Source organism: Protopterus annectens, chromosome 7.part0 (genome assembly GCF_019279795.1).
Source record: "Protopterus annectens isolate FY-2018-M chromosome 7.part0, PAN1.0, whole genome shotgun sequence".
NCBI classification, from domain to species: domain Eukaryota; kingdom Metazoa; phylum Chordata; order Ceratodontiformes; family Protopteridae; genus Protopterus; species Protopterus annectens.
The window spans coordinates 885,554,461-885,581,286 of NC_056739.1; the positions used below are offsets into that span (position 1 = coordinate 885,554,461).

Genomic DNA, 26,826 nt, shown 5'->3' on the forward strand with positions numbered 1-26,826 from the left:
TGGTGATGTGGATATCCTTAATGAATATAGACATGCCTCCTCCTTCAGTGTTTCTGTCCAGGTTAGGTGGCCGAAAGGTGTGGTATGAATTATAGTAGATACCACAAAAAGCAAAAAAAGAAAGAAATGCCACCAACAACGAACAAGCCAACAAATTTATTGTTTAGCGCCTCGGCTATTCAGCCTTCAAAGAGTAAAAAAGTATAAAAAAAAACATAATATACAAATAAAATTTACAAGTCACACCCACTGTTAATTGAGTTAAATTACATACTTCCAGTTACAATCTTTATTTAACTCTGATGGTTCCAAAGTGTTACATTTTAAAATATATGAGGTTTCCTTTCTATGCAGTTTGCTATCTAAACTAACCAATTCCCCTAAAGATACCTCAATTTTTTCCAAAATACAACCACAAATGTGATTGGGATTAGAACTATGAAAATTTGAAAAATGACTGCCTAAAGGACTGTGTATCTTAGCATTTTTTATGTCTCAAGTGCTCTTGAAAACGTACTTTAAAACTCCTGCTGGTTTCACCAATGTAATATTTATTGCAACTACACTTTAAGGCATATATAACCCCACATGTATTGCAACTAAAACTACCTCTGGCAAAAAAAAATATTGTCCATCAATGTGCTTAAAACAATTAACCACATTTTTGCATACAGAGCATCTAGTACATGGTATAGTGCCTTTAGGTATTGGTATTTCTGTTAATTTTCACCATAGGTAGTTCAAACTGGTTATGTACAGCCATATCCCTTAGATTTCTAGCCCTCTTATAAGAAATTTGTAACCTCTTGGGTAGCAATTTATTCAATTCCTTGCCTGATAATAGAGAGGGTGCTCTCTGGAGCCTTGAACCATATCTCTGTCACTGCACAGATGTCAGTATTCTCCATTTTAAGGAGTGCCTCAAGTGAGTGCATTTTGAAGTTTAGACTTCTAGCATTGAGTAGCATTACCCTCAGATTTTGCTTGCTTGTGCCTATTCCGGTGGTGAATTTGTCATTTAGACCTTGCCTAAAAAAGGCACTATAGGGGTGGCAAGAGCCTTAGCCAGTATCCGGAATCCCAAGGGCGACAGGTGCAGGCCATCTCTGGCAAAGCATCGTGGTTTGTCGATCATGTCATCCCAGGCAGACAGATACTGAATCACCTTAGAATGACACCAGGAGCATAGCCAATTGTTGACATTGGTGATTTTGTCCTTGTACTGTGGTATCATTCTGGGTGATGACAGGATGCTACTCGGGGCTAGGGTCATACCTGCCTGGGATACAAGATCGGACAGCTCCTCCACGTCTCTCTTCTTGTAGTCCAGGGAAGTACGTCTCAGGTCATTCACACCAACATGGGCAATGATAGTCATATTTGTACTTGTTGTGGAGTGACCTGAGTGCGTGTGTTATGTGGTGGATCCTGGCACCCGACAGGCAGCTTGACAGTAACTTTCTCCTTGTTTAGCCTGGTGAGCGGAACGTCAGTGTGCCTGACTATAGAGTCACCTATGACTTGAGTGTTGGGTATGTTGTTATGCCTTATGGGCTGTGGTTGAGTGGCACACTGAGTTAGTGGGCTGTGTGTCATTTGGGTTGTGTTGAGGGGTGGATGTTGCTTGCGTTTCAACTTTGGGGGTCCCTGTTGCTATGCTTGACCTCGCATGTTGCAGGCATCAGGAAAGTTTGTTATAATGAAAACTCTGTGTGTGTGTGTGTGTGTGTGTGTGTGTGTGTGTGTGTGTGTGTGTCTGTGTCTGTGTCTGTGTAATGTTCCCCTTCAGAATTCCAAAGCTTAAAACTTCAAAATGAATATGATCGAAGTTTCAAAACTTCTAAATCCTGAACGGAAATCGGCATGCAGCACTACAGAGGAGATTTCCCTTTTCCTCGCTGTAGTGCGATCTTGGAGTTGGTATATTTAAGTAGCGGGGGGGGGGGGCTTGCCCCCCTGCAGAAACATGTTTTGTGATGTGTTGACTGCTTTTTTTGGAGGGGGGTTCTTAATTTTGAGATTCCAAGATCTTGAGGTTCTGAATTCGATATTCTGAACCTCGGGACCCATGTGTGTGTGTGTGTGTGTGTGTGTGTGTGTGTGTGTGTGTGTGTCTGTGTGTGTGTGTGTGTGTATATATATATATATATATATATATATATATATATATATATATATATATACATATACACACACACACACACACACAGGCAGGATACTTGTCAGCTGACATCAAGTTCATACATGCTCTAAACCCACCCTCCTATCATTATGTTAAGTTGTATTCCAATACATGTCAATACATGCAGTGTTGCACACATGAAAATGCACACACGCACACACACAAGGATGCACCCAAGGTATATGCATAGAAAGTGTTATATTTGTTGTTAGTCTGCATTAATTTGCTTATTGTTCAGTCAAGGTGAATAGTCACTGTCTTGGCAGGACTCTGAAGTATACCATGGTAACGTGGAAACACAGTAGGTCTGATGTTCATTGCAAAATAGAGTAGGATGCTATTTGTAGTCATTGGTCATTTTTGGAATTATGAGTCAGAATGGCAAAGATAAGTTGGATAAGTGGTAGTTGCAGACTGAGGGACTGGGCAAGTGAGTCAGAAGTATTGCCTGATATTAATTTCCTTACGGTGAAGAAAGGGAGAAACTTAGGAAGGTAAGTATATTTATACTCTCTGGGTGGGAGATAAAGTAATATAGTTTTGTGTTCAAATTCTTATCCTGTATGCAGGAAAGGAATTTGGGAATGGTTGCTTTTTCAGTGCGTCAAGGCAGCATATATAAAGGAATGAAGGAAGCATGATAAAAATAAGTAAAAGAATGGGGACGGAGACTACAGACAGATGAGTGGTGAATGTATTTTTTTTAGTATGTTAATGACCTGAAATATAAATGATGAACATTAGTGTGTGTGTGTGTGTGTGTGTGTGTGTGTGTGTGTGTGTGTGTGTGTGTGTGTGTAAAATGTGTAGCAAGAAAAAATTATTACTTTGAGGGACCAAAAGATATTAATTGTCTGATTTCAATTCTTCTACTTGCTGTTTTTCAACAGCAGTGCACTACTTTATGCAAGCAATAATGCCTAAGAGGGTATGCGTTACAGTAGAAAGTCGATTATCCAAACTAATTGGGACCTCGGGTAGTTTGGATAAATCAACCTGTTTAGTTTGGATAATCAACCTGTTTAGTTTGGATAATCAACCTGTTTGTATACACAATCAACCATATAATTGGACAGGATAAAAAAATTCTAAAATCTCTTTTTTTTTGCACGCAAGAATGCACTTTTCAACCATTGAGTGATTCCAGTCGACAATAAAGAATATTTTTCACACACATGGTGGTTACAAGTTCAAAAAACATGCTCAAGCGAATATGTATAATGTTTACATATTCAGACTTTATGATTTTTCCTACCTGAAAACTTTGGAAGGATGGTTCTGGTAATTGATATTTCGGATAACTGACGTTCAGATAATCGACTGTCTACTGTAGCATGGAAATACCGCCTGCCCAGGGGTGTTCTGAGGCCCGGTGCAGCCAGAGAGGGTCTGTACACCCCAGAAAGGGCATTATTTCCCTAATAACATACTCCCTGGAGGGCATTATTGTATTTAGAGAATGGGTTGTCTGTAAAATTGTTTTTACTTACTTTTTTAATTACTGTATTTTTTTTTATGTAAAATAGTTCCTCCACCTAATGTTTCAAATTTGTTGTAGTGTATGCAAATGGTGTTGCAGGAAGCATTTTACATCCAAAATGTAACATTTAAAAAAAAATATCCAGTTATTTATTTTTTTGGTTACTTACCCCCAAAATGTTTGGCTTGTTGCTAGTCATTGGGAATTGAAGTCACTAATAATGGCATACATTTGAGTTTCAGACTTTATTTCCTTCAAAAAATGCACGCTAACACAAATCCTGTCATTTAAGCAACTTTGTAATTTTATAATAGCAATAATTAAAATCTCAGCTGAAAAATGTATAATAGCAAAACCAACTCAAAAACAAATCACACACTGGAGCCGGAATAAATTTAGTGCTTTTGTCCCGTTTATCACAGAACTTCTTCAGAATCGATTCTGAAGAAGTTCTGTAATAAACGGGACGAAAGCACTAAATTTATTCTGGCTCCATTGTGTGATTTGTTTTTGAATAATTAAAATCTGTTCCTATTTTTGAGCCTTTGTTCCCCCTTTATTTTAGGCTTTGTCCAGATTTCTTCAGCCAAGAGGTATGCAGATCTCTTATACTGCTGCTGCCAGTGGTTGATCTCACTTACACTTGTGCTTCAAAATATGCATGCCAACACAATTCCTATTATTGAAGTAACTTTGTGAGTACAACAGCACTATTTAAAATCTGTTCCTATTTTGAGCCATTGTTCACCCTTTATTTTAGGGTTTATCCAGGTATCGTGAACTAAGAGATCGAGAGGTATGCAAACCTGCTGCTGTTGGCACGAGTTGATCACTTTCACTCTTCGGATGGTCTCTCTCTGACACACACACACACACGCACATGCACTCTGCTTTCATGCACCCATTCACTCACACATGCAGACAGAAACATAAACATACACGTTTCTCTGTTCCTTTTATTTTTTACACTTACCATACCAAACAGCAAAAGTGATGCTTAGTGAGTGTAAAACAATTGCTCAGTTGATCTCTCTCTCTCAATTTGACATGCAGATACTCTTACACACAGACATAAATGCATACAAACACTTATTTTAAATTTCATTTTTTTTACACTCACTAAACAGCAAAAGGAATGCTTAGCAAGTATAAAATAATGGTGGCTGTTGGGTAACTTTCAATCCGAGCTCGACCGCAGCATGATATGTTGCCGTGAAGTGGCTTACTTGTTTTTCAGCAGGCATTACCTGTAGATGAACACCCTGCTGGAGAATGTTCGTTCTCCCATCAGCATGAGATCTACAGGTCGCACATTCTCTAATTATACACTGATATCTGAATCTCCTTTTTGTTATTGATGTGCTCTAAGTTTTTTGTCTGGACCATACCACTCAACTTCTTTGCTGAAGAATTTTGGAATGGGACAAAGGCCCCGAATCAGATTTAGTTGTTTTATAAATATTACTCTAATTCCCTGTAAAAGTGAATATAACAAGAGGTGTGTTTATCAATGTGCATTTTTCTGATCAATAAAAAGTGCATAACTCTAATTTCTGGCCTTATTGATGGACTTCAGTCTTAAGTGATTCACCAGAAAATCAACAGTTTGAGTGACAGGGTATACACTTGAGGTAAAATCAGGGACATTCTGCAAAATTCTGGGCATCTTTTAGATATGGTCAGGATGTAAGTAGAGATGAATTATTTATCTTTAAAGATCACCTCAGAGTTGAACCATACATGAGTACAACTAGTTATGCCCCGCTGATTCCCGTGGTAAAGAATTCCAGCCAGATGACTGCTCGCTGTCTGCTCTTTTCTTTGCTGTAAAAATCAGTGCAATATGCTGCAGCTGTGTGATATTCACTACTGGTGAGTTACCAATTTCAGTCAGATGTAGAGCAGTCAATAAAACAAATATTCTGCCATGTCTTTACAAACCTGGTTGTGGCAGCTACACAGAAATGGTTAATCCCAAACTATTTCCAAGAAACATTTGCTTCTGCACACTTTATAAATTTGAATGAAACTTGAAGTGTAAGGTCAGCAAGTCACTGCAAGTATTCTAAAATATATTGCAGAATAATTGTGTAAACAGACTGAATGAATTTGGTAGCATTAGTAATAGCAGCTTTATGTGAATTGATGTGGAGAAATTTCCTTCAGTTAAAAAAAAAAAAAAAGAAACAAAAAGAAAACATTCAGGCTGTTTACAGAGCCTGAGACCTTAATAGCAGCCTCAGCTAGTGGACAGAATTCCAAGAAACGCATTCAGTACTCCTTTGCTGAAAGTCTGTCATTACACATCACCTCTTGATAGAGAGCTGGGATCTTGCACTGGGGATTGTGTAAACACTACTACAATACTAGTAGCTTAGAAGCACTGGAAACATGAAGCATAACGTGTTACTGAAATAAAGAAGTACTCACCACATGAGATTGTCCAGTAACATCCAATACCAAGTGTGAAAGTAGAAGCAAAAACAACAAATGTTGCAGTTGAAGAGAAAAGGACAAAAGATGCATTGGTGACTGAAATACCTACACCTACTGATTAAGTTATCAAATACCAGAATATTTAAGCAGCAACTAGAGCCATGTGGAATAAATACACCCTGATATTCTCAGCAGCCATTGCATTAGGTAAATCTGCTGACATATGAAGACAACCAGTGTCAATTTGTGGTAGAATGGCTACTCTGGATACACTTAATGTTCTTGAAATTAGTGTTGCTTCAATCATTGATGCTTCCCAAGAGTGCTAGTGTCAGCACCCTCGTTTACCTATAATTGTCTCATTCTGTACTTCATGTGCAGTTGCATCCATGGGCAATATAACGTTGTTTTAAAATACATATTTGCTCTGTTGTTCCTAATGCCATTGAGTACTCTCCCCTTACAACCCCTTCTTTAAAGGAATCTAGGGGAGGAACTCCTTCTTTAAAGGAATCTAGGGGAGGAATATTTTTTTTCCTTTACAAAAAGCCTTTTTAAGCCATTTCAGTCACTTTAGGCTGCTTCATCAGCTGCCTCATTTAAAAAGGAAGATATCTTCTTGTTCTTCACACAGTGATTCACAGTCTGACATAAAGAAAGGTATGCTTTTCATGTGTCTTGCCCTGATTCTTTGGAGCCAGAATCTGAAGAAACTATTCCATTAGATTCTCCAGTGGAGGAGCTTTCCTTTTCGGGCACCATAGGCAGGATGAAAGGCCTATTGCATTGAGAACAAATGTAAATTTCTGATGCACAGTGAGATATTACAGCGCTTTACAGGTGGAGCCATCTCAGCATTTGGTAGTTCCTCCTGTCATTGGTGTATTAGAGGATGTCTTTAATGCTACTTGCACTTTACCTGACAGTTGGGACCGTGCACCAAAGAAGCCAGACCGGTCTTACAAGGTACTTTGGATGGTTGCGTTTCTTGTCTGTAACCCTGTAGGCTACTCTTCTGTTACTTTTTTAACCAAAGGCACTGGCTCCAAGCATCTTACTGCAACTAATCCTGCATCCTCAGACAAGGATGTCAGAATTTTTAACAGGTATGGGAAAAAAAATTATACATATTCCACTGTAGCTTCTCAGTCACACATGGCTAAAAGTCTTCTGGCAACTGTTTCTAACATTAATAAAGCCCTCATTTTCTATAATTTACTCAGTCTCCCAAATTACTAACCATTATTTGAGATTCTTTTATGATGCTGCAGGTGCAGTTTGTAGAACTGTTGCGATTGAGTCAGTGATGTGCGGATGTACATGTCTAAGATCCCAAAACTTTTCTGGGAATGTCAAGTCACAAATTTTTAATTTTTCTGTGTAAGAAAAATGATTTTCTATGCCATTCATCCATTCCCCTCCCTGACATCATCTAAACCTTTCAGTGAATCTTTCTGTTTATCTTCCCCTTTGGAACCAGGTCACAGCAGATTCATGAATGCTAAAAGTCATTCATAATGAGTGCAGGTGGCAGTGGGACTCTTTCCCCTCCAAATCTAGGAATCTTCCTTCATCCCAAAATCAGTCCCACCTCTTTCCTCACATCATTTCCCATATGTTGTCTCAAGGCATAGTAGAATCTGTGCCAGAGAATCAAAAGGAAAATGATTGTATTTAACACTCTTTCTATTGCCCAAAAAAGATGGAACCTGGGGGCCTGTTCTGGACCTGTCCTTCCTAAATGTTAATGTCAAGGTTCCATAATTTAAAATGCTCACCTTGCAGTCACTTTTCCTCTGATTTCCCCCTCTAATTTTTTTGGTGAGACTAGACCTAAAACATGCCTATTGCCTTATTGCTATTCACAGGCAATTCAGATGTTAAGGTTTTCTGCTTCTGGTTCACGTGTTCATTTATTTTCTTTACCTGTTGGTCTATCCACAGTTCCAAGGGCATTGACAGTGTCTAGCACTAGTGATTGCTTTTTGCAGGCAGTTGCATCTTTCCCTGCCTAGACAACTCTCTTATTTTTGCAGAATCTATTCAAAACTGTTGAGATTTTCTCCTGTTTGTCAAAAATCTGTTTCAAAACCTAGGTTTCCACCTCAGTATAGGAAAATTTTTCTCGCTCTCTGTTTCCCATAGAGTAACATTCCAAGGATGCTTATTAGACACTTCACAAATGATGGCTTATCTGCATCAGGAAAAAGTAACCTTTGACAAAGAACAGTTTGTTCAGTTTTCTCAATAATCTATAACCACAGCAAAGGCATATCTTGGGATTCATAGCCTCCTCTATTCTAATCATCCCTTTACCCAGGTTACATGTGAGAAAAATTCAGTGGTTTCTCAGATCTGTATGGGCCCAACACCAACATCCTCTGTCATTTCAAATCCCTATGCTAAAACTTTGTCAAGGAAGAAAATTTGCTGTTGGATAGACCAGTTGCGTCTCAGTCCATGTCTTCCATTTCCCCCTTCAGCACCATCCAGTCGGTAACCACAGATGCTTCAGTCTTCACTTGGGGATCTGTATCCAATGGAGGAAATCACTTACCAAGGATGTGTGTCCGTACCTGTAAATAAAAGAATGCTACATGCATATAGTAACATTTCAAGAAAAACACATAAACATTAAAGAAGTAACATTGATAAGTGCTTTAAAGACTGAACCATTTGTAGGTTGCAGGACCAGACAAACACCGATGTAATGTGTTACATAAACAAGAAAGGTAGAACCAGTGCCCTCTAAGCAGACTAGTCATAATAGGTTGGGAATGTGCAATTCAGCACAATCTATTTACCTCCCTACAGGCTACTTTTATTCCGTCTGAGCAGAATGCTGTGGAAGATACTCTGAGCATGTCCAGGACAAACCCCACAAAAAGAAGTTACATAAAAGGGTTTTCAAGGAGGTTGTGTATCTGTTTGCCTCAATTCATAACAGAAAGCTGAAAAAATTCTCATTCAGGACTTCTTGCAGAAAGGCTTTGGAAGACTGATGCCTTTTCCTTCCTATGTACAGGAATGTCACTATATGATCCCCTCCCCCTTTCCCCTAATAACCAGAGTTCTTCTAAACATCCAAATGGACTTTCCAGAAATAATCTTAGCCAACCCCCTTTTGGCGTAGACGGTATTGGTTCTTCTTTCTCATGAAAGTGTCCAAAGGCAGTTAACGCAAACACAGGATGGACTTACACAGGGCAAGGGATCTCTGACTCACCCCTATCTTCAGACTTTTCATCCAGTTGCCTTGATGATAGTTTTGAATCCCCCTCAGGCACTTTTTTTCCCCTGAGAACATGCAACAGGTTTTAAAGGAGGCTAAGAAACATGCTACTAGAAAATCGTATTTAGCTAAATGTTAAATTTCTGGTTGCAGCCATAACAAGAACTAGGACCCTCCCATGGATGAAGCTCTATTGGGTTTCCAGTATGTGTAAATTGCTGAAATCTAGCCTTTTACTCTTTTATCTGTTAAGATTGATCTTTCAGCTCTTGGTATCCACATTTCCACATTATCTAAGGTAAAGCAATTTTTGAAAAGGGGTGCTTCACTTTTGTCCAGCTCAGGGGAAAAAAGGTGAGTCCTCCTTAATATCTTAATTTAGTATTAAAAAAAATACCCTTTTACCTTTCGAACCAGCTCATTAAATTAATTTGAAATTCTTAACAGGGAAAATGGTGTTACTTACTATTCTGACTTTGGCTAGGAGACTTTCTGAGTTACAATCTGTCATGTTAATTCAGCCTTATCTTACCTTTCATAAGGACAAGGCAACCTTAAGTACTAACCCTTCATTCATGTTAGAAGATGGTTTCAAAATTCACTTTAAATCAATATTCATCTCTTGGCATTCTTTCCTGTGCCAGAAAGTAAGAGAGAATCCTACATTCTGTGGACATCCGCAGACAACTCAGTACTTCATTGACTTGGGCAAAGGAGTTTAAAGTTGCCAGTCAGCTCTTTTTTCCTATGACAGTAAGTGGAAAAGACAACCAGTGTCAAAGCAGACAGTTTCCAAATGGTTATTCCATTTCATTCAGTGTTCTGTATACCATAAAGAGACTCTTATAGAGGCAACAACTTGGTCATCTGTACACACCTTCACTAAATTTTATAAGATATGACACCTTCTCCAGGGTGGGAGCAAGATTTGCTAGTACTGTTCTTCAGGGATTAGTAGTCTCTGGCATTTCCTTCATCTCACTACCAAGGTAGGCTTTTTTAATTATCCCATACAACTCAAGACCACTGCAACTGTGATCTAATAATGACCATATTATAGTTGTGTAAGTAAACTAAACATAACAGTAGATCTGAAGTAGGAGATTCATTTGTCTGCAACCTGTGGGTTATGGATCCGATATCGGATCCGAACCGGCATGGTTTACCAGCTATGGATCCGAGCTCTCAGCTCCTCCCCTCACCCATAATGGCCTGCTCTCCCTACATGACCTCAGATCTAGTTTGCCGCGCTGGTGACCAGATTGGTGTTCTCGAGCTCTTCAGCTAAGTGGTTATCTAAAGTGTTTTCAGTGTTAAAATTTAATTGTTTTTGAAAGTTTGAGTGAAAGTTTAGGCTTCCTTTTTGATAGTTAAACTTCTTTAGTTAATTTAATAATTTTTTACTTAGTTTCCCTCCCCTCGCTGGTAGCGTAGTGTGTGTTTGGGCCTGTTGTGTGTTTAATTTACTTTTGCTTTTTACCTTTAAAGTAAATTCTAAGCTCTTAGGATGTCAGAACAACTTAAGGCTGTTTTTGAAGTGCCATAAGCTTTCCCCTGCTGATGGCCACACTCGTCGCTCGATGCCTTGGGGTTGAACACCTCACTTCTGGATGTTCCATTTGTGCAGGGTTCAACCCCAGGGCATTGAAGGAGCGGAGGTCTAAGCTGGTCCTGGCGGGACTTTTGCCCCCAGACTCTGCTCCGACCTCCGCTCCTTCGGGGGGAACAGTGTCCACGGTTACCTCCTCTCGCTCCCTCCTCCTCCTGGGACTCAACCTCCCTGTAGTGGTTGGAGGAGAGGGAAGCTAGAGAGACGGACCGGAGGGAGAAGCACCATAAGCGGCGGGCCGAGACCTCCGTTGGCCCGCCTGCCAAGCTGGCTTCTCCCGGCCTCCTTGTCTGCTGGTTCTCCTCCTCGGCTCCGGTCACCCGTGTGCTTTTCACCGGGACCCGAGGAGGAGGAGACCCGATCTCCGTCGAGGCTATCCAGGAGGCACTCAAGGCCTACCTCGGTGGCCTCGCGAGATCGACATATAGCTTATCAGATGCTGATCTGGACCGGATGATGAGAAGGTTCATCCAGGCCCAGATGCAGATGGGAGTGCTCTTGCCTCCCCTCTGGGGAGCTCCCCTTTCTTTAAACCTATTGCTCCTTCTCCCACCCACTACCCGGGTTCTGTGCAGTTGGAGCCGAGCAGCCGAGCCGGGGTGGGTCGGCGCCGACAGTACACGGTACTTCGGATCTGACCCTACCCTCGAGTGCTTAGGATCCGACCTCACGGAGCCTGGATCCGAGCCGGATCCGGGGATCAGTGCTCCTTCGGCGCAGTCTGTGTCGGAGCGCACTGTCCCTCGGATCCGAGCGCGGCGCCGGCTCCGATCCACTCGGATCCGAGGGGAGCCGATTGTCGGATCCCTTGGTCGAGGTCGGCTCCCCTTCGGCTTTGATGTAGTGGAGAGGGCCCTGTTGAGGGTCTCCGGACCCCGCACTTGCTTCGGCTCTGTCCCGCTCCATCTGCACTGGGTCAGGCTTCCACCATCCGGCCCTTGGGACAGCCCGCCTATGCCCCAAGTTGTTCCTTTGGAACAGGTCACTGTTGCGAGGAGTCCTCTGACAGCCCCCGAGGATGCCCCGTAAACATACGTGCAAAAGGAGGCACATTGACTCCCCGAGTCTCTCACAGAAGACACGGACTTGGAGGAAGGGAAGGCTCCCCAAGATCACTGAGGATGTCTCATTTAGAGACATCATGGAAATGCTCCGCATAAGGGGTGGTCTGCCCCAAGTCTTCCTCGGACGAGTCCGTGTTCTTGGAGGCATTTGAAGCGGGCCCGTCTACCTCTTGGGTGTCCCCTCCTGCCGACCCCCTGGTGGACCTCATTACCACCAGGGCATGGAAGGAACTGGACACCGTGGAGCCAATCCCGAAAAGGCCCGACCGTATTCTCAGTCCCCCGGCTGACCGTGCCCATTGGAGTAAGGGGCCTCCGGTAGATGCCATGTTGACGGCGGCTGCCACCAAGAGGGAACTTGCTCAGGAGAGTCCCTCAGTCCATCCCCCGGGCAAGGAGTCTCGGATGATGGACCGCTTGGGGAAGTGGATGTTTAGTTCGGCGACCTTTTCAGTAAGAGCGCTGAATTACCTGGCACATGTGATTAGGATGCAGCGCGATCTTATTAAAGAATACGCTGCATCCCCCCCAGAGTCCATGTCGGAGGAGGACAAAGCATTGCACTCCACCCGCATGGCCACTCTTAGGTCCGTCACTAATACCTCTATGCGGTTACTGTCTCGCGCCACGGAAGGTGCCGCTAGAGCCGCAGGGGCAGGCCTAGTTACTAGACGTCAGGCCTGGCTTCGTCATTGCGATTTCACAGAGCCCTTCAAGGCGTCATTTGCGAACGCCCCCTTCGATGGTTCTGCCCTCTTTGGCAAATCTGTTTGCGATACCTTGACCCAGAGCGAAAAGGACGGGAAGACGCTGTCTGCCGTCGGAATCCGCTTCTCTGTGCCCCAGAGGCCCTATTCTAGGAACCAAAAGGGCCAGAAGAAGATGTGGTTCCGGAAGTCGCAGCAATCCCAGCCCGCTCCGGACAACCAGTCCTTCCGTGGCAGAGGAGGACAGGGAGGACGCCACCCCAGGGTCAGAGGGGCTCCCAGGAACTTCGGGTCCAGAGAACCCTTCTCTGAACGGCCCGCGCAGCCCTGAAGGGTTGCCTGACTGCTCCACTCTGGAGGCAGTCGGGGGACGATTTTCGGAGCACCTAGCGGCATGGGAGTCCATAACAACAGACCGCTGGGTCCTCCAAATCATATCCAAAGGATACCGTATCCCGTTTCGTCACATGCCAAAATTGAAGTCCCTCCCCGACGTTCCACCCGGTCAGTGGGAGGCTGCTTTGGCAGAAATTGGCCGTCTGCTAAAGAAAAGAGCCATCCAACCCGTCCCCCCAGACCAGATCGGATCAGGGTTCTACTCCAGGTTCTTTTTAGTGCCAAAAAAGACGGGGGATCTAAGACCAATTTTAGACCTTTCACTCTTGAACCTGACAGTCCCCAAAGAGAAATTCCGGATGGTTACGTTGCAGTCTATTCTCCCCCTTCTGGGAGAAAATCACTGGATGTGCTCCATAGACCTCAAGGATGCGTACTACCATATACTAATGGACAGGCTCCAGGAGGTTTCTCCGCTTCGGCTGGGAGCCAGTCACTACCTCGGTCCTTCCCTTTGGTCTCACCACAGCCCCCAGGGTGTTCACCAAAGTATTAGCAGTGGTAGCGGCCCACCTGAGGCTTCAGGGGGTGCAGGTCTTTCCCTACCTGGACGACTGGCTTCTCACCGCCCCAACAAGGCATCTACTACTATTGGCGAGACTCCTTTCTCCATCTTGCTCCTGTCTGGGCATCACAATAAACACAGAAAAATCCAACCTAGCACCCACGCAGTTCATAGATTTTATAGGTGCCAGGTTAGACACGAGGAGATTAAGAGCCTTCCTCATTGCGGACAGAATTCAAAATCTGCAACTCCAGGTGCGGGCCATTCTCCACTCAAGCTCAGTTCGGAGTTGGTCCTGAGGGCCCTAGGGTCCATGGCGGCAGCAATAGCGCTTCTTCCTCTCGCCAGGTTCAATATGCGCATCCTTCAATGGACACTCCTAGTTCAGTGGTCGTATCTTGCTCTTCCTATGCATTATCCCATTGCGATCAGCAAGGCTTGCAAGCGGTCCCTCCTGTGGTGGCTACACTCTCCAGATCTCCACGGAGGCCGCCCCTTTTGTGCTTCTCCCCCTCTCGCCACGGTGACCACGGACGCCTCCCGCCTCGGGTGGGGCATTTTGCAGGCCGGACGGTCCAAGGCACGTGGAATGATTCAGAGACCTTACTGCATATCAACGTTCTAGAGATGAGAGCAGTGCTCTTAGCGTTGCTAGCACTTCAGGCCTTTCTTCCCTTGGGAACAATTGCGATTTCAATCGGACAACATGTCTGTTGTCTGGTATATCAACAAACAAGGAGGAACCAGATCTTACCCTCTTTGTCGAGAAGCCATGAGAGTGTGGGAATGGGCAATCTCCACCAACCTCTTTCTCATAGCAACGCATATTCCGGGTCGGTCCAACATCCTGGCGGACAAACTCAGTCGCACCATTCTCACCCCTTACGAGTGGTCTCTCAATACTCAGGTAGCGGAACTCATCTTCGCACGGTGGGGAACTCCTTGTTGCGATCTTTTTGCGTCTCCCTCAAACACCAAGTGCGACAGTTTTTTCGCTCTAATACCTCCTCCCAGAGGTACCCCAAGAGACGCTGTGGTGCATGCTTGGCCACCCGGTCTTCTTTATGCTTATCCCCCCTTGCCTCTGATGCTCCAAGTTCTTCAGAAAGCCTCTCGGTTGGGGTGCAGAATGATTCTCATTGCCCCATTTTGGCCTCGACAGATCTGGTTCCCTTCCTAAGGTCTCACTCAGTGAATCCTCCTTGCATTCTACATCCCATTCCGGATCTGTTATCTCATCCATCCCGCTTATCACCCCGAACCTGGACAACCTGAAGCTGACGGCTGCTCCAGTTCCACTCCTGATCAGGACTCCCGGTATTTCGTCCCCTGTTAAGGCCATCCTGGTGGCGGCTCATAAACCATCCACTAGGAAAGTCTACCGCAGTAAGTGGAAACGGTTCTCCTTGTGGGCGGAGCGGCAAGGCCTAAACCCCTTCACAGTTCCCCTTCCTCTGGTGCTTGACTTGTTTAACCACTCTTTTTAATGATGGTGCCAGCAGTTCCACGGTCAAAGTTCAACTGGCGGCAATTTCTCATTATCATATTGGTCATGACTCCAGTCCACTGATGTCTGCAAAATTATGTAAGATTTTCCTAAAAGGTACTTTCCTTCTCAGGCCCCCTGTAAAGCAAGTGGTTCCTCCTTGGGACCTTTCTTTGGTCCTCCAGTCCTTGACCGCTCCCTTCGAACCGGCTACGGTAGATCTAAAATTTTTATCTTTCAAGACGGCCTTTTTTAGTAGCCATTACCTCGGCCAAGAGAGTCTCAGAACTTCAAGCATTATCAGCCAAACCTCCTTACTTGGTCTTTCATCCGGACCGTGTATACCTCAGGACCAACCCGTCCTTTCTTCCTAAGGTAGCTTCTGAAGCAAACATTAATCAATCCATTAACCTCCCTGTTTTCTTCCTAAATATCAAAACAAGGGTGAATACAAGCTTCATTCCTTAGATGTTCACAGGCAACTTAGATTTTATCTAAACAGGACGGCCGGTCATAGGCAATCCGACCAGTTGTTTATTTCCTTTGCTAAATTTAATTTGGGCAAGCCAATTTCTAAAGTCTCATTATCTCGCTGGATTTCACAGTGCATCTTATTGGCTTATCAAGCTTCTGGAAGGCCCGCACCGGAGGGTGTACATGCCCATTCAACCCGGTCAGTCTCTACCTCAGCCGCCTTTAAGGCTAGGATTCCTCTAGATGACATTTGTGCAGCAGCCACTTGGGCTTCATCTCATACCTTTATTTCCCACTACACGTTGGATCTTACATCTAGGGGTAGAGCATCCTTTGGCTCATGTGCTCGGAATATCCTTCCATGATGGCCAAGATTCAGGTAGCTGGGGACTCTGTCCCACAGGTTGCAGACAAATGAATCTCCTACTTCAGATTTAGAAGTTATGTACTCACCATAACGTTCCATCTGAGTAGGTGTATTCATTTGTCTGCAACCATCCCGCCCTCCTATCCCCCTGGCCTTTTTCAGTTTCCTGCATAATATGTGTTACCCTTTTCAGCGTGTTCATGCTGTTGGCAAACTCGATCTGAGGTCAGGTAGGGAGAGCAGGGCATTATGGGTGAGGGGAGGAGCTGAGAGCTCGGATCCATAGCTGGTAAACCATGCCGGTTCGGATCCGATATCGGATCCATAACCCACAGGTTGCAGACAAATGAATACACCTACTCAGATGGAACGTTATGGTGAGTACATAACTTCTAAATGTTTGAATAGGTCACTGTTGCAGTACTAACAGCCCCCTCACACACACATCTCTCATTTGTAATGCGTCCTACTGGTTGTGATTCCCCTTTCTAATCTTTTTGCCAGAGTAGGGTTTCTCTTATCCACTTTTCCTAGCACACAGCTAATAATATTTGTTCCCAAACCTTTTTTTCTGGGAGGCAAGAAAGCTCTGAATGTTGTCTCCCATAGATGTGTTTTTTATACCGATACACCCTTGTTTGTGCTTCCTCAAACATATGGTGAATGTGGAAGCCCAGAAGCTTTGAATACTGGCCCATGCATTTGATCCTTGTTAGGACACATCCATATAGCTTAGGTTACGGGAACAATGTTCTATCTGAACATGTGCTGTTATAGTGTACAGTACAGCAGAGTTACTGTATCCTGCATTGTTAGGAAATTAACATTAAAAGTTGACAGTTATTTTAATGCTTCAAGCAGGTCTAAATTTTTAGCTGTTTTCCAACTCATTAGTCTCTCTGTAAGATCCCATCAGTTTTCCTAATTATGGCAGCAACTTCAACCATCTTAGTTTTTCTGCCCATCTATTGGTACATTACCATGAACCAACATTTTGTTTAATGATCAGGTCCGTTATAGGCCAATGAAATTTGACATGCTTCTGGTTATTCAGCATTGCTTTTCAGACTGTCAGCACAAATGTAGCAGCGTTATCATTGTGTAGAAGTTAATTTAGTTTTTTCTTTAATTACCTATTTTTTGTCCCTCAGTACCAAATCTTGTTTTTTTAAATCTTGAAAATTTCATTAGTGAGAGGAGAATGGCTGCTGATCATGATGTACGTGTTGGCTGTCCCATACCATTGCACATGTCACTAGAACACTGAATGATGAAATAGCATCTTAGTACCTTCCTTTATAGTTGGAACATATTGCAGTTCAGCAGTGTTTAATTTCTTTTGTTCTCATTTTTCATATGTGGTGGTCATTTTCCTGTATGACTTGTACACTGAGTTTTGGTAGCATCATAATATTCCTTTTGCAGTCTTAATTGGTATTCAGTGATTAAAATATATGGCGCAGCCAGTGAATAGAATGAAACTGAGTGCAGATCTGAAGTAGTTTACTTCATTTGGTCTTCAACCTGTGGGATACGGATCTGTATCGGATCCGAGCCGGCAACTATTACTAGCATCAGCTCTGAGCTCCAGACTCCTCCCCTTACCCATAATACACCTCCACTGCCTTCCATCCCCAGATCTCGTTTGCCACAATTTGCTATACATCGTGTCTTCTGAGCTGCAGCTAGCAGTGGGTTGTTTAACTTTCTGTAAGTAAAAAAACTTTCACTTTTTTTCATCAGGTTAGATTAGTTTAGGTACCCTTTCTCCCCTCCCATCACTTTGGCGTCGAGTGTTAGCGTTGTTAGGTAAAAAGTTAAAGTAGTTTGTTCTCCCCACCTCAGTGTTGTTGTTAGTCTAGCGTGGTGAGTGGGTTTGTGTGTGAGTGATTTTAGGAAAGTATGTGCCTGTCTTTTTTAAGTCTTTCTTTCCCTTTAGTATGGCTGAAAAACCTATCTTTAAGCGTGAAACAGAGTGTGGCCATAAGCTCTCCCCAGTGGATGGCCACATTCTGTGTGTGTTGTGCTTGGGTGTGGCCCACCTTAGTGTGTATTGCAATATTTGTGCGGGGTTCAACCCCAGAGCTTTAAAGGATAGGAAGGCCAAGTTGGCCCTCAAAGTTCTTATTCCTACCGACTCTCTTTCCTCGTCTTCGGCTTCAGTCACAATGGCTGCTGTGACTGCCTCTCTCTCCTCTCTTCCTCTGGCTTCTCCTCCCTCCCAGGCTGGAACTGAAACTCCTGCCTTTAAGCCTGTGGTAGTGGAGCAGTAGAGAGGTAGAAAGGGAGAGAGAGTCGAAGATGAGGGAGAAGAGGAAGAGGTCCCTGGATCTCTCTTCACCTAGCAAAACCCCTCAGACCCGTGACTCCCCTCGGCTCCTATATCCAAGTTCTCCCTGGAGCCAGAGGAGGCACATACAGTCTCTCATGCCTCGGTTCCCTGACCCACCAGGTCAGAGTCCTTGGCCTCGTCACGGTCAACCTACTTCTTATTGGATATGGATCTGGATAAGATGATGAGGCGCTTTATCCGTACACAGATCCAGATGGGGGTCTTACCAGCCCCCCCCCCTCCCTCTGGAGGGGGGAGCTCGCTTCCTTTCTTTCAACCCATTTCTCCTTCTCTGATCCGACTTTTGGCTTCTGAGTACTCGGATCCGAGGTTGGCCTTGGTCAGGGGGTCGGCACCAACGGTACTTATTTCCTCAATGCCGACAGCTGCCTGGAACATTTCAGATCCGATTAGCTCAGGTCCGAGCCACTCTCGGAGCCGAACTTTGAGTGTCGGATCCGAGGAAGTTGAACCATTTTCATTGGCTCCGACTTTATCGGGCCAGGTCCTTTCCATCAGAGCTCCGTCCACCTCTGGCCTAGCTCCGATTCTCGCGTTGGAGCCAGGGAGACCGGCCTCCTTATTAGCTTCCCAGGAGGTCCACTCACCTTTGGCATTCGATGTGGTAGAAAGGGTCCCCTCTGTCGGATCGAGACCTCTGACCGCCCCCTCGTACTCCTCCCAGACCCCCTTGGCTCTGTCTACGGGTCCCCATTGCCTTTCCAGTGGGACAGCCCATGCTCAAAGAGCCCCAGACGGTTCCCCCCGAGGAACAAATGGCTTGTAAGAGCCCCCCTGGAGAGCCCCACCGGAGATGTGCCTCGCAAGCATACGTTCAAGAGGAGGCAGTCAGACTTCCCAGAGTCCCTCACTGAGGACACGGATTTAGATGATGGAGAGGGTTCCCCAAGATCACCTCCCGAGGATGTCTCCTTTGGAGACATCATGGAGATCCTGCGCCAGCGGGGGAGGTTGGTCTGCCCCCAAGCCCTCTTCTGACGAGTCTGTGTTCTTGGAGGCTTTCGGCACGGACCCGTCAACTTTCTGGGTGTCCCCTGCCGCAGATCCTTTAGTGGATTTGATCACCTCATGGATGTGGAAGGAACTGGACACCATGGAGCGTATCCCCAAGTGACCCAATAAAATTTTAAGCCCCCCCCCCATTGACAGGCCATCCTGGAATAAGGGCTCCCCCCATGGATGCCATGGTTGTAGCAGAAGCCACAAAAAAGGAACTTGCTCAGGAGAGTTCCTCGGTCCACCCTTCTGACCAGGAGTCACGGATGATGGACCGCCTAGGGAAGCAGGTTTATGCTTCAGCTACCTTTTTGATCGGGGAGCTGAATTACTTGGCCCATGTCATTAGCGTGACCTAGTAAAGGAGCTGGAGGAGTCTTCCCCCCAAGTCCATGTTGTAGGGGGACAAGGCTTCGTTCTCCGCGAGAATGGCCACTCTAAAAGCGGTATCTAATACATCCATGCAACTCCTCTCCCATGCTATGGAAGGAGTGGCTAGGGCGGCTGGGTCCGGCGTGTCCATGAGGCATAATGCCTGGCTCAGGTTGTCAGTTTTCCGAACCCTTTAAGGCGTCTTTTGCCAATGCCCTTTATGACTGCTCTACACTTTTTGGTAAGACCGTCAAGGAGACACTAGTCCAGAGTGAGAAGGATGGGAAGACACTGCCATCAGAATCCGCTTCTGTAACCCTCAAAGGTCCTTTTTCTCTGAACCAGAGAGGGCAAAAGATGATGTGGTTAAATAAGTCTCAGTATTCCGAGGACACTCTGGGCTCTTCTTCCCCAGAAGTAGAGGGGGACAGAATGGATGCCGGCCCAGAGGCAGAAGGGTCCGCAGAACTTCGGGTCTCGAGACCCGTTCTCGGACAGACCTGGGCAGCAACCCTGAGGGGTTGCCCAACTGCTCTACTCTGGAGGCAGTTGGGGGACGATTGTCCTTGCACCCAGCAGCATGGGAGTCCATAACAATGGACCGCTGGGTGCTTCAAATCATATCCAGAGGATATTCTATCCCCTTCGTGGGTTCCCCCATATCTCCCAGACACCTCTCGGATGTTCCACCCATGCAAAGGGAGGCAGCAGCACAGAAAAGTCCAAAAAAGTCTTTCGGCTTCTCTCGGGTCGCCACAGCGGAACTCCGGTCCGCTCATGATTGGCAGTGGATTTTTAAGGTGCCAAGTTGCCAGCCCGACACCCAACCTTCAACAAAGGCACGGCCATTCACACTCACACGTACCTGCATGTCTTTAACGTCACTCGACCACAGGGAGGACATGCAGACTCCACACAGAAGGCGCTCCAGCCGAGAATCGAATGGGAGAACCTTTTGCTGTGAGGTGACAACGCTAACCGCTGCACCACCGCTCCTTAGAGCACAGGAAATTTCCAAGCTGCTAATAAAACAAGCCATCTTAACTGTCCCCCCAGATCAGTCTGAATTGGGCTTCTACTCCAGGTTCTTTTTTAGTGCCAAAGAAAATGGGGGACTTGAGGCCCATTCTGGACCTCTCTACCCTGAACCTATCTGTTGCCAAAGAGAAGTTCCGGATGGCCATGCCACAGTCCATCATGCCGAAGTTGCAAGAGAGTGACTGAATGTGGTCATTAGACCTCCAAGATGCTTACTATCACATAAAAATTCACAGAAGCTCCAGGAGGTTCCTCCGCTTCCAGCTAGGAGTCAATCATTATCAATTCCGAGCCCTACCCTTTGGTCTCATCACAGCCCCCAGGGTGTTTACCAAACTAATGGTTGTAGCGGTTCACCTGAGGCTTCCGGGTATTCAGGTCTATCCATACCTAGACAATTGGCTCCTCACTGCTGCCACCAGGTATCTACTTTCCCAAACCAGGGATTATTTTTTGACACTTGCCCTGAGTTTGGGTATCACAATCAACACATCCAAATCTCTCCTAGATCCTGTACAGGTGATAGACTACATTGGTGCCAGGATAGATACTCTTCAGTGCAAAATATTCCTGACCTCGGAGAATGTTCAAAACTTCAGGATGCATGTCTCCCTGATCTACTGTTTTGACCTCCCAACAGTGGAATACGTGTTGAGGGCCCTAGGATCGATGGCGGTGACCATAACTCTTCTTCCGTGTGCTAGGCTACACTTGCAGATTCTTCAGTGGACTCTAGCGGTTCAATGATCCCTGTTGGAACTGCCATTGACTTACCCTATCCAGCTAAGTCGAATGTGTCAGTCATCCCTCGTATGGTGGATGAGCTGTCCGGACATTTTGGAGAGATGACCCTTTGTTCCAGCCCCGGCCTAAACCACAGTGACTACGGATGCCTCCCAGCTTGGGTGGGGGGGGTCATTGTTCGATCAGGACAGTCCAAGGCCTGTGGTCCCCCATAGAGACCAGCTTGCATATCAGTGTCCTAGAGATGAGGGCAGTCCTCCTAGCATTGCAGGCCCTTCGTGCCTTTCTTCCTCTGGGGACAATTGCCATTCAGTCAGAAAACATGTCAGGAGTCTGGTATATCAACAAACAGGGAGGGACCAGATCTTTACCCCCTTTGTCGCGAGGACATGAGAGTGTGGGAATCGGCGATCTCCACTGGTCGCTTTCTCATTGCAATGCACATTCTGGGACGGTCCAACAGCATAGCGGATAGGCTAAGTTGGACCATTCTGATGCCTTACGAGTGGTCTCTGAATCTGTCAGTAGCGGAACAGATCTTCAGCGAGTGGGGTCAACCTTGCTGCGATCTCTTTGCATCTCCTTCCAACGTGAAGTGCGGCAAGATTTTCGCTCTAAACCCCCTGCTGGGGGAGTCCCCCACAGACGCTCTAGTTCACGCTTGGCCTCCCGGTCGTCTGTATGCTTACCCGCCAGTACCTCTCATTTTGAGGTTTCTACAGAAAGCTTGTCAACTGGGGAGCAAGGTGATCCTCATTGCCCCATTCTGGTCTCGCCAGGTATGGTTTCCCTTCCTTTGGTCTCACCTTCTGGCTCCACCTTGGATCCTAGATCCCATTCAGGATTTGATTTCACACCCTTTGGGGGTGCCTCATCCAAGTCTGGACAGCCTGAAGCTCACGGCTTGGCTGCTCCAGTTCCCATAATTGCTAGGACTCCCAGGCTATCCTCAATTAGATCTATTTTGGTAGCTGCTCAGAAGTCTTTGACCAGAAAGGTTTATCACAGCAAGTGGAAACGTTTTTCTTTTTGGACCTCTCAGAGGGGTTTAGACCCTTTCACGGCTCTTGTTTCCGCTGTTCTTGATTTTCTAGCTGATATTTTCCAGCACGGGGCTAGTTCTTCTACTGTCAAATTCAGTTGGCTGCCTTTTCCCATTTTCATGTGGGCGTGAATTCTGCATCCTTAGCATCTTCAGGACTGTGTAACGCTTTTATCAAAGGGACCTTTTTGCTATGCCCCCCCGGTTAAGGATCCTGTTCCCCCGTGGGACCTTACTATGGTTCTCCAAGCTCTGGTCGCTCCGCCTTTCGAGCCTGTCGCAACTGCAGATCTAAATTTTTTATCATGGAAAACAGCTTTTCTGGTGGCTATTACCTCTGCTAGAAGAGTTTCAGAATTACAGGCCTTGTCCATCAAACTTGTGTACATGATTTTTCATAAGGACAGAGTTTCCCTTCGAACCAATCGATCCTTTCTTCCTAAGGTGACATCACCAGTCAATATCAATCAGATGATAAATTTGCCTGTGTTCTTTCCCAATTTTACGAACATGATGGAATACAAACTACACATGTTGGATGTTCATACAGTTACGATTCTATTTACACAGAACAAAACATTTCCATAAATCTGATCAATTGTTTGTCTCTTTCTACAAACCCTTTTTGGGGAAACCCATCTCCAAGGTCACTATAGCTAGATGGATTTCTTCATGCATCCTGCAGGTCTCTAAGAACAGAGGCATGTCTCTTCCAGGTCAGGTAAAAGCTCATTCCACTAGGTCCATGGCTACGTCTGCGTCTTTCTGGTCTAGAGTGTCTTTGGATGACATTTGCTCTGCAGCTACTTGGTCCTCATCTCATACATTTATTTCTCATTACAAATTGGATTTGACTTCCAGAAGGAGAACATCCTTTGGTCCCACATTGCTTTGGAATATTCTTCCATGAGGGCCTCCCAGGATTTTTAGTAGCTGGGAATTCTGTCCCACAGGTTAAAGACCAAATAAAGTAAACTACTTAAGATAAAGAAGTTATGTACTCACCATAACGTTCCACCTTAGTAGTTGTACTTCATTTGTCTTCAACCGTCCCTCCCCCCTTCCCCCAGACCTTGGCGCATGATCAGCTTATGGGCTGCAGTATAGGTCACAAGTATATTATCAGGTCGGGTTATTAGTATAAGTTCAGCAAACTCGTTCTAGGGATGGAAGGCATTGGAGGTGTATTATGGGTTAAGGGGAGGAGTCTGGAGCTCGGAGCTGATGCTAGTAATAGTTCCCGGCTTGGATCAGATACAGATTCGTATCCCACAGGTTGAAGACAAATTAAGTACAACTACTCAGATGGAACGTTATGGTGAGTACATAACTTCTTTTTTTCCTTCTTTACAGGAGGTGCTGATGATGCTAGACAACTATGTTCGAGATTTCAAAGCACTAATAGACTGGATAGAGCTGCAAGAAAAATTGGAGAAAACAGATGCACAGAACAGGTAATTTGGGCATAATGGTGACATATTTTATTAAGTACATAAAGAGCAACTCGTACAGATGAGAAAATAGTTCAAAATTCATGACCTTTCTGTTCTTGCAATACTCTTAAGAATACTGGGTAATGTTTTTCTGTTTGTGATGTTAGGACATTAACATGCCATTAAAAAATCAAACTGAGACTACAGTAAGTAATTTTATGTAGACCACTACACAGCTGTACAGTAAATAGCCACATTCATAAACTAAATGGAATTGTTTGATTAGTCACCTCAAGCTGAAAGGTTCTCTAACACAGAGCTAATGTCAGTACTGCAGTTTGATTAATCATATATAGGATGATGCTGCATACAAGATACCTTATCATCCAGCCTGACTTCCAAAACTTTTGGACATCTTTGCGCAGAGCCTTAGTCATAGGCCACAGGAATAAATAAACAAGATGAATGTTATAAAGGGGAGAGGTACCAGTACTGGCTTCAATTCTGTGTACAGTGCTTGACAGTGTTTAGTTCTGCAGGAAGTGCCCAAATTGAGAATTTTCTTTAGTGTACCAAAGCTACATCATATTGTGATTGCCTGATCAGACGTCAGTTGGAGATCTTTCTGAGGCCAGTAGCATCTTTGGGAAATGTCATCAACAAGTGTGATTGTGACTAACATATTCCAGTGAAGGACTTTCACCTACACTGTCTTGTCTGCCTTGGGCTTTGCATTAAGTGGCTGATTTTAGCTTACATAAGAAATGTCTGTTGTGATTAAATACCCCTACATACCTTCCTACAGCACAAAAATTTGTTAGCATTAGAACAGGGGATGCCATCCCACAGTCTTGGGTAGAAGCATCTTGGGTACATGGGTTTGGTAGTATGAATGGCCTAAAAATGGAAAATAAATTGGTTATGAACATTTTGAGCAGGCAAGGAGCATGAGGCCTTAGTAACCACATTAATCTTGTGATAGTCTGAAGGCGTCTGTTCCACAGAGGTCAAGTTTGTCAGCCTTTAACATGATGTCATCTACAACAATATCTCCATCTGCTGATGCCAGTTCATCAACTGACCATGTAATACTTGCACGTTAGTTGCTTCTTCTACATTTTTCACACAACTCTTTGAAACTTGAAGTAGAGGAAGCAACTTGGTTGAAGCTTCAGCTTGAAAAAAAGCAGAAAAAAAGTTTTTTGGGGTGGGGTGGATCGCTATATCTTGGAGAAAAAGGAACATTCCAAGAAATGGTTATATCAGACTCTGTATATGCAAGTCTTTTTTTCTGCCATTCTGTCTCTGTGTTTCGGGACTTGCTCTGGCAGGTCCCAGCATTTCAGATGGTTACTCTTTTATGTACATCACACTGTTTTTGTGTACATTGCATGGCAACTTGCCTTCATTATTTTACTACTTGAAACAGTCTGCTTGAAAGTGTGATTTTTAAGCCTCGAGAAGTGTATTTCAGGACTAGAACTGTATTTTTTGTTTGGTGCTTGTGTATACTTGACAACTTACCTTCATTTCTTGTTTTTTTTCCTTCATGCCCTTTCTGTGAAAGGGATTTAGAGTTCGCAAAGAATTTTTGTGTACTGCTTGCGCTTTTACTTTTGAGGGCCTGTGTGAGGAAGTGTTTGTGTGTATTGCTTGTGAGTACTTGTCTGACATCTTACTTTCCAACCAACTCTTCCCATCAGCGCTTACTGGAAGTCGGGCTTCTTCCTCAGCTACAGCATGGATTCTTACACCAGTCCTGCTCCTGCTGTTCCTTTTCCCTCTGTACACAAAAACAAAAAAAGCTGTCGAAAAGGAGCCATTGCTTATTGCCTATACTGCAAGTTCAGACAGTGCCTCAGTTGCTAGTGAGTGCCTCTTCAGGGGCCATTTGATGTTCCTCAGACCACTCACTAGTTTCTTTGGATTCCTCTGGTTTTGTTCCTTCTACCACCTGAAAATCCTCTGTGGCTGTTAGTGTCCAATTCGAGCATGGAAGAACCATCTTCTTTGGTTCTGGAAGTTTCTATGGAAGGTTCTTCTCAGATGGGCTGTGGAAAGAAACCACTTGCCTGGGATGAATTGCCATCTCAGTTTTATTAAGTGCATAAAGAACAACTCCTACAGATGAGAAAATCTCAGGCTCCTTCCAAGGATGCCCCTATGGAAAAAAAAACAAAACAAAAGATTAGACATTGCTTATACAAATATGTTTTGACTGTTCATAAGGATGATTTTTTTATCTTAGCCAGGAGTTTGTTTCAGGTTTTTTATCCTGAAGAGCAGAAATACATACCAAAAGAAAGATTAGGTCAATATAATCCTGAAGAAGATGTCAGAGGATTCTGACATTGATAAAACAGGGCTTTTTCTTTGTCTGATTCTCAAGTCCAAGACATTGATTCAGAAGAAAGTCTGTCCTCTCTAATTCCATTACAAGAGTTTTATTTCTCTAAGATGAGTTCCAGGATGAAGAATTTTTGTGGGAACAAGTGGCTAGCTCCCCCTAAACTGAGAAGATACTATGAAATGCTGCAAATAGATTTACCTCATGCTACACCCATTCCTCCCATTATGCCAACCTTGGAGGATGTGTTAAATGTTGCCTGTAGTAACTTTGACTCTCAGCTTTCAGTCCTTAAAAAAGGCAAAACACTTAATACCAACCCTTCCCCTGCAGACAAAAATATAAGGTATTAGATTTCATAAGATAATTTCCTTCTTCTAGTGTATTCTGTTAGAAATTGACAGCTTGTGGGATTGTCCTGCCACACTTCCTTCAGACTGTATATACTGTCTGAATCTTACTATTTCTAACTTGTCTCAAGTATCTAAACATGCTAAGAAGTGTGTCTATAGTTACACAGGAAGTTTGTCTTGGGCTACTACTGCTACTGTTTTGAGGAGATA

At 44.5% G+C, this 26,826-nt stretch overlaps 1 protein-coding gene across 1 annotated transcript in view; it reads left to right on the forward strand.

The window, feature by feature from the left end:
• SCAPER (S-phase cyclin A associated protein in the ER) overlaps positions 1–26,826 on the forward strand; it is a gene marked incomplete in the record, with an annotated part of 4,815,867 nt that overhangs the window by 832,576 nt on the left and 3,956,465 nt on the right. Inside the window, 1 exon segment of the mRNA XM_044077465.1 lies at positions 23,837–23,937. Within this exon segment, the coding sequence (XP_043933400.1) occupies positions 23,837–23,937 (101 nt within the window).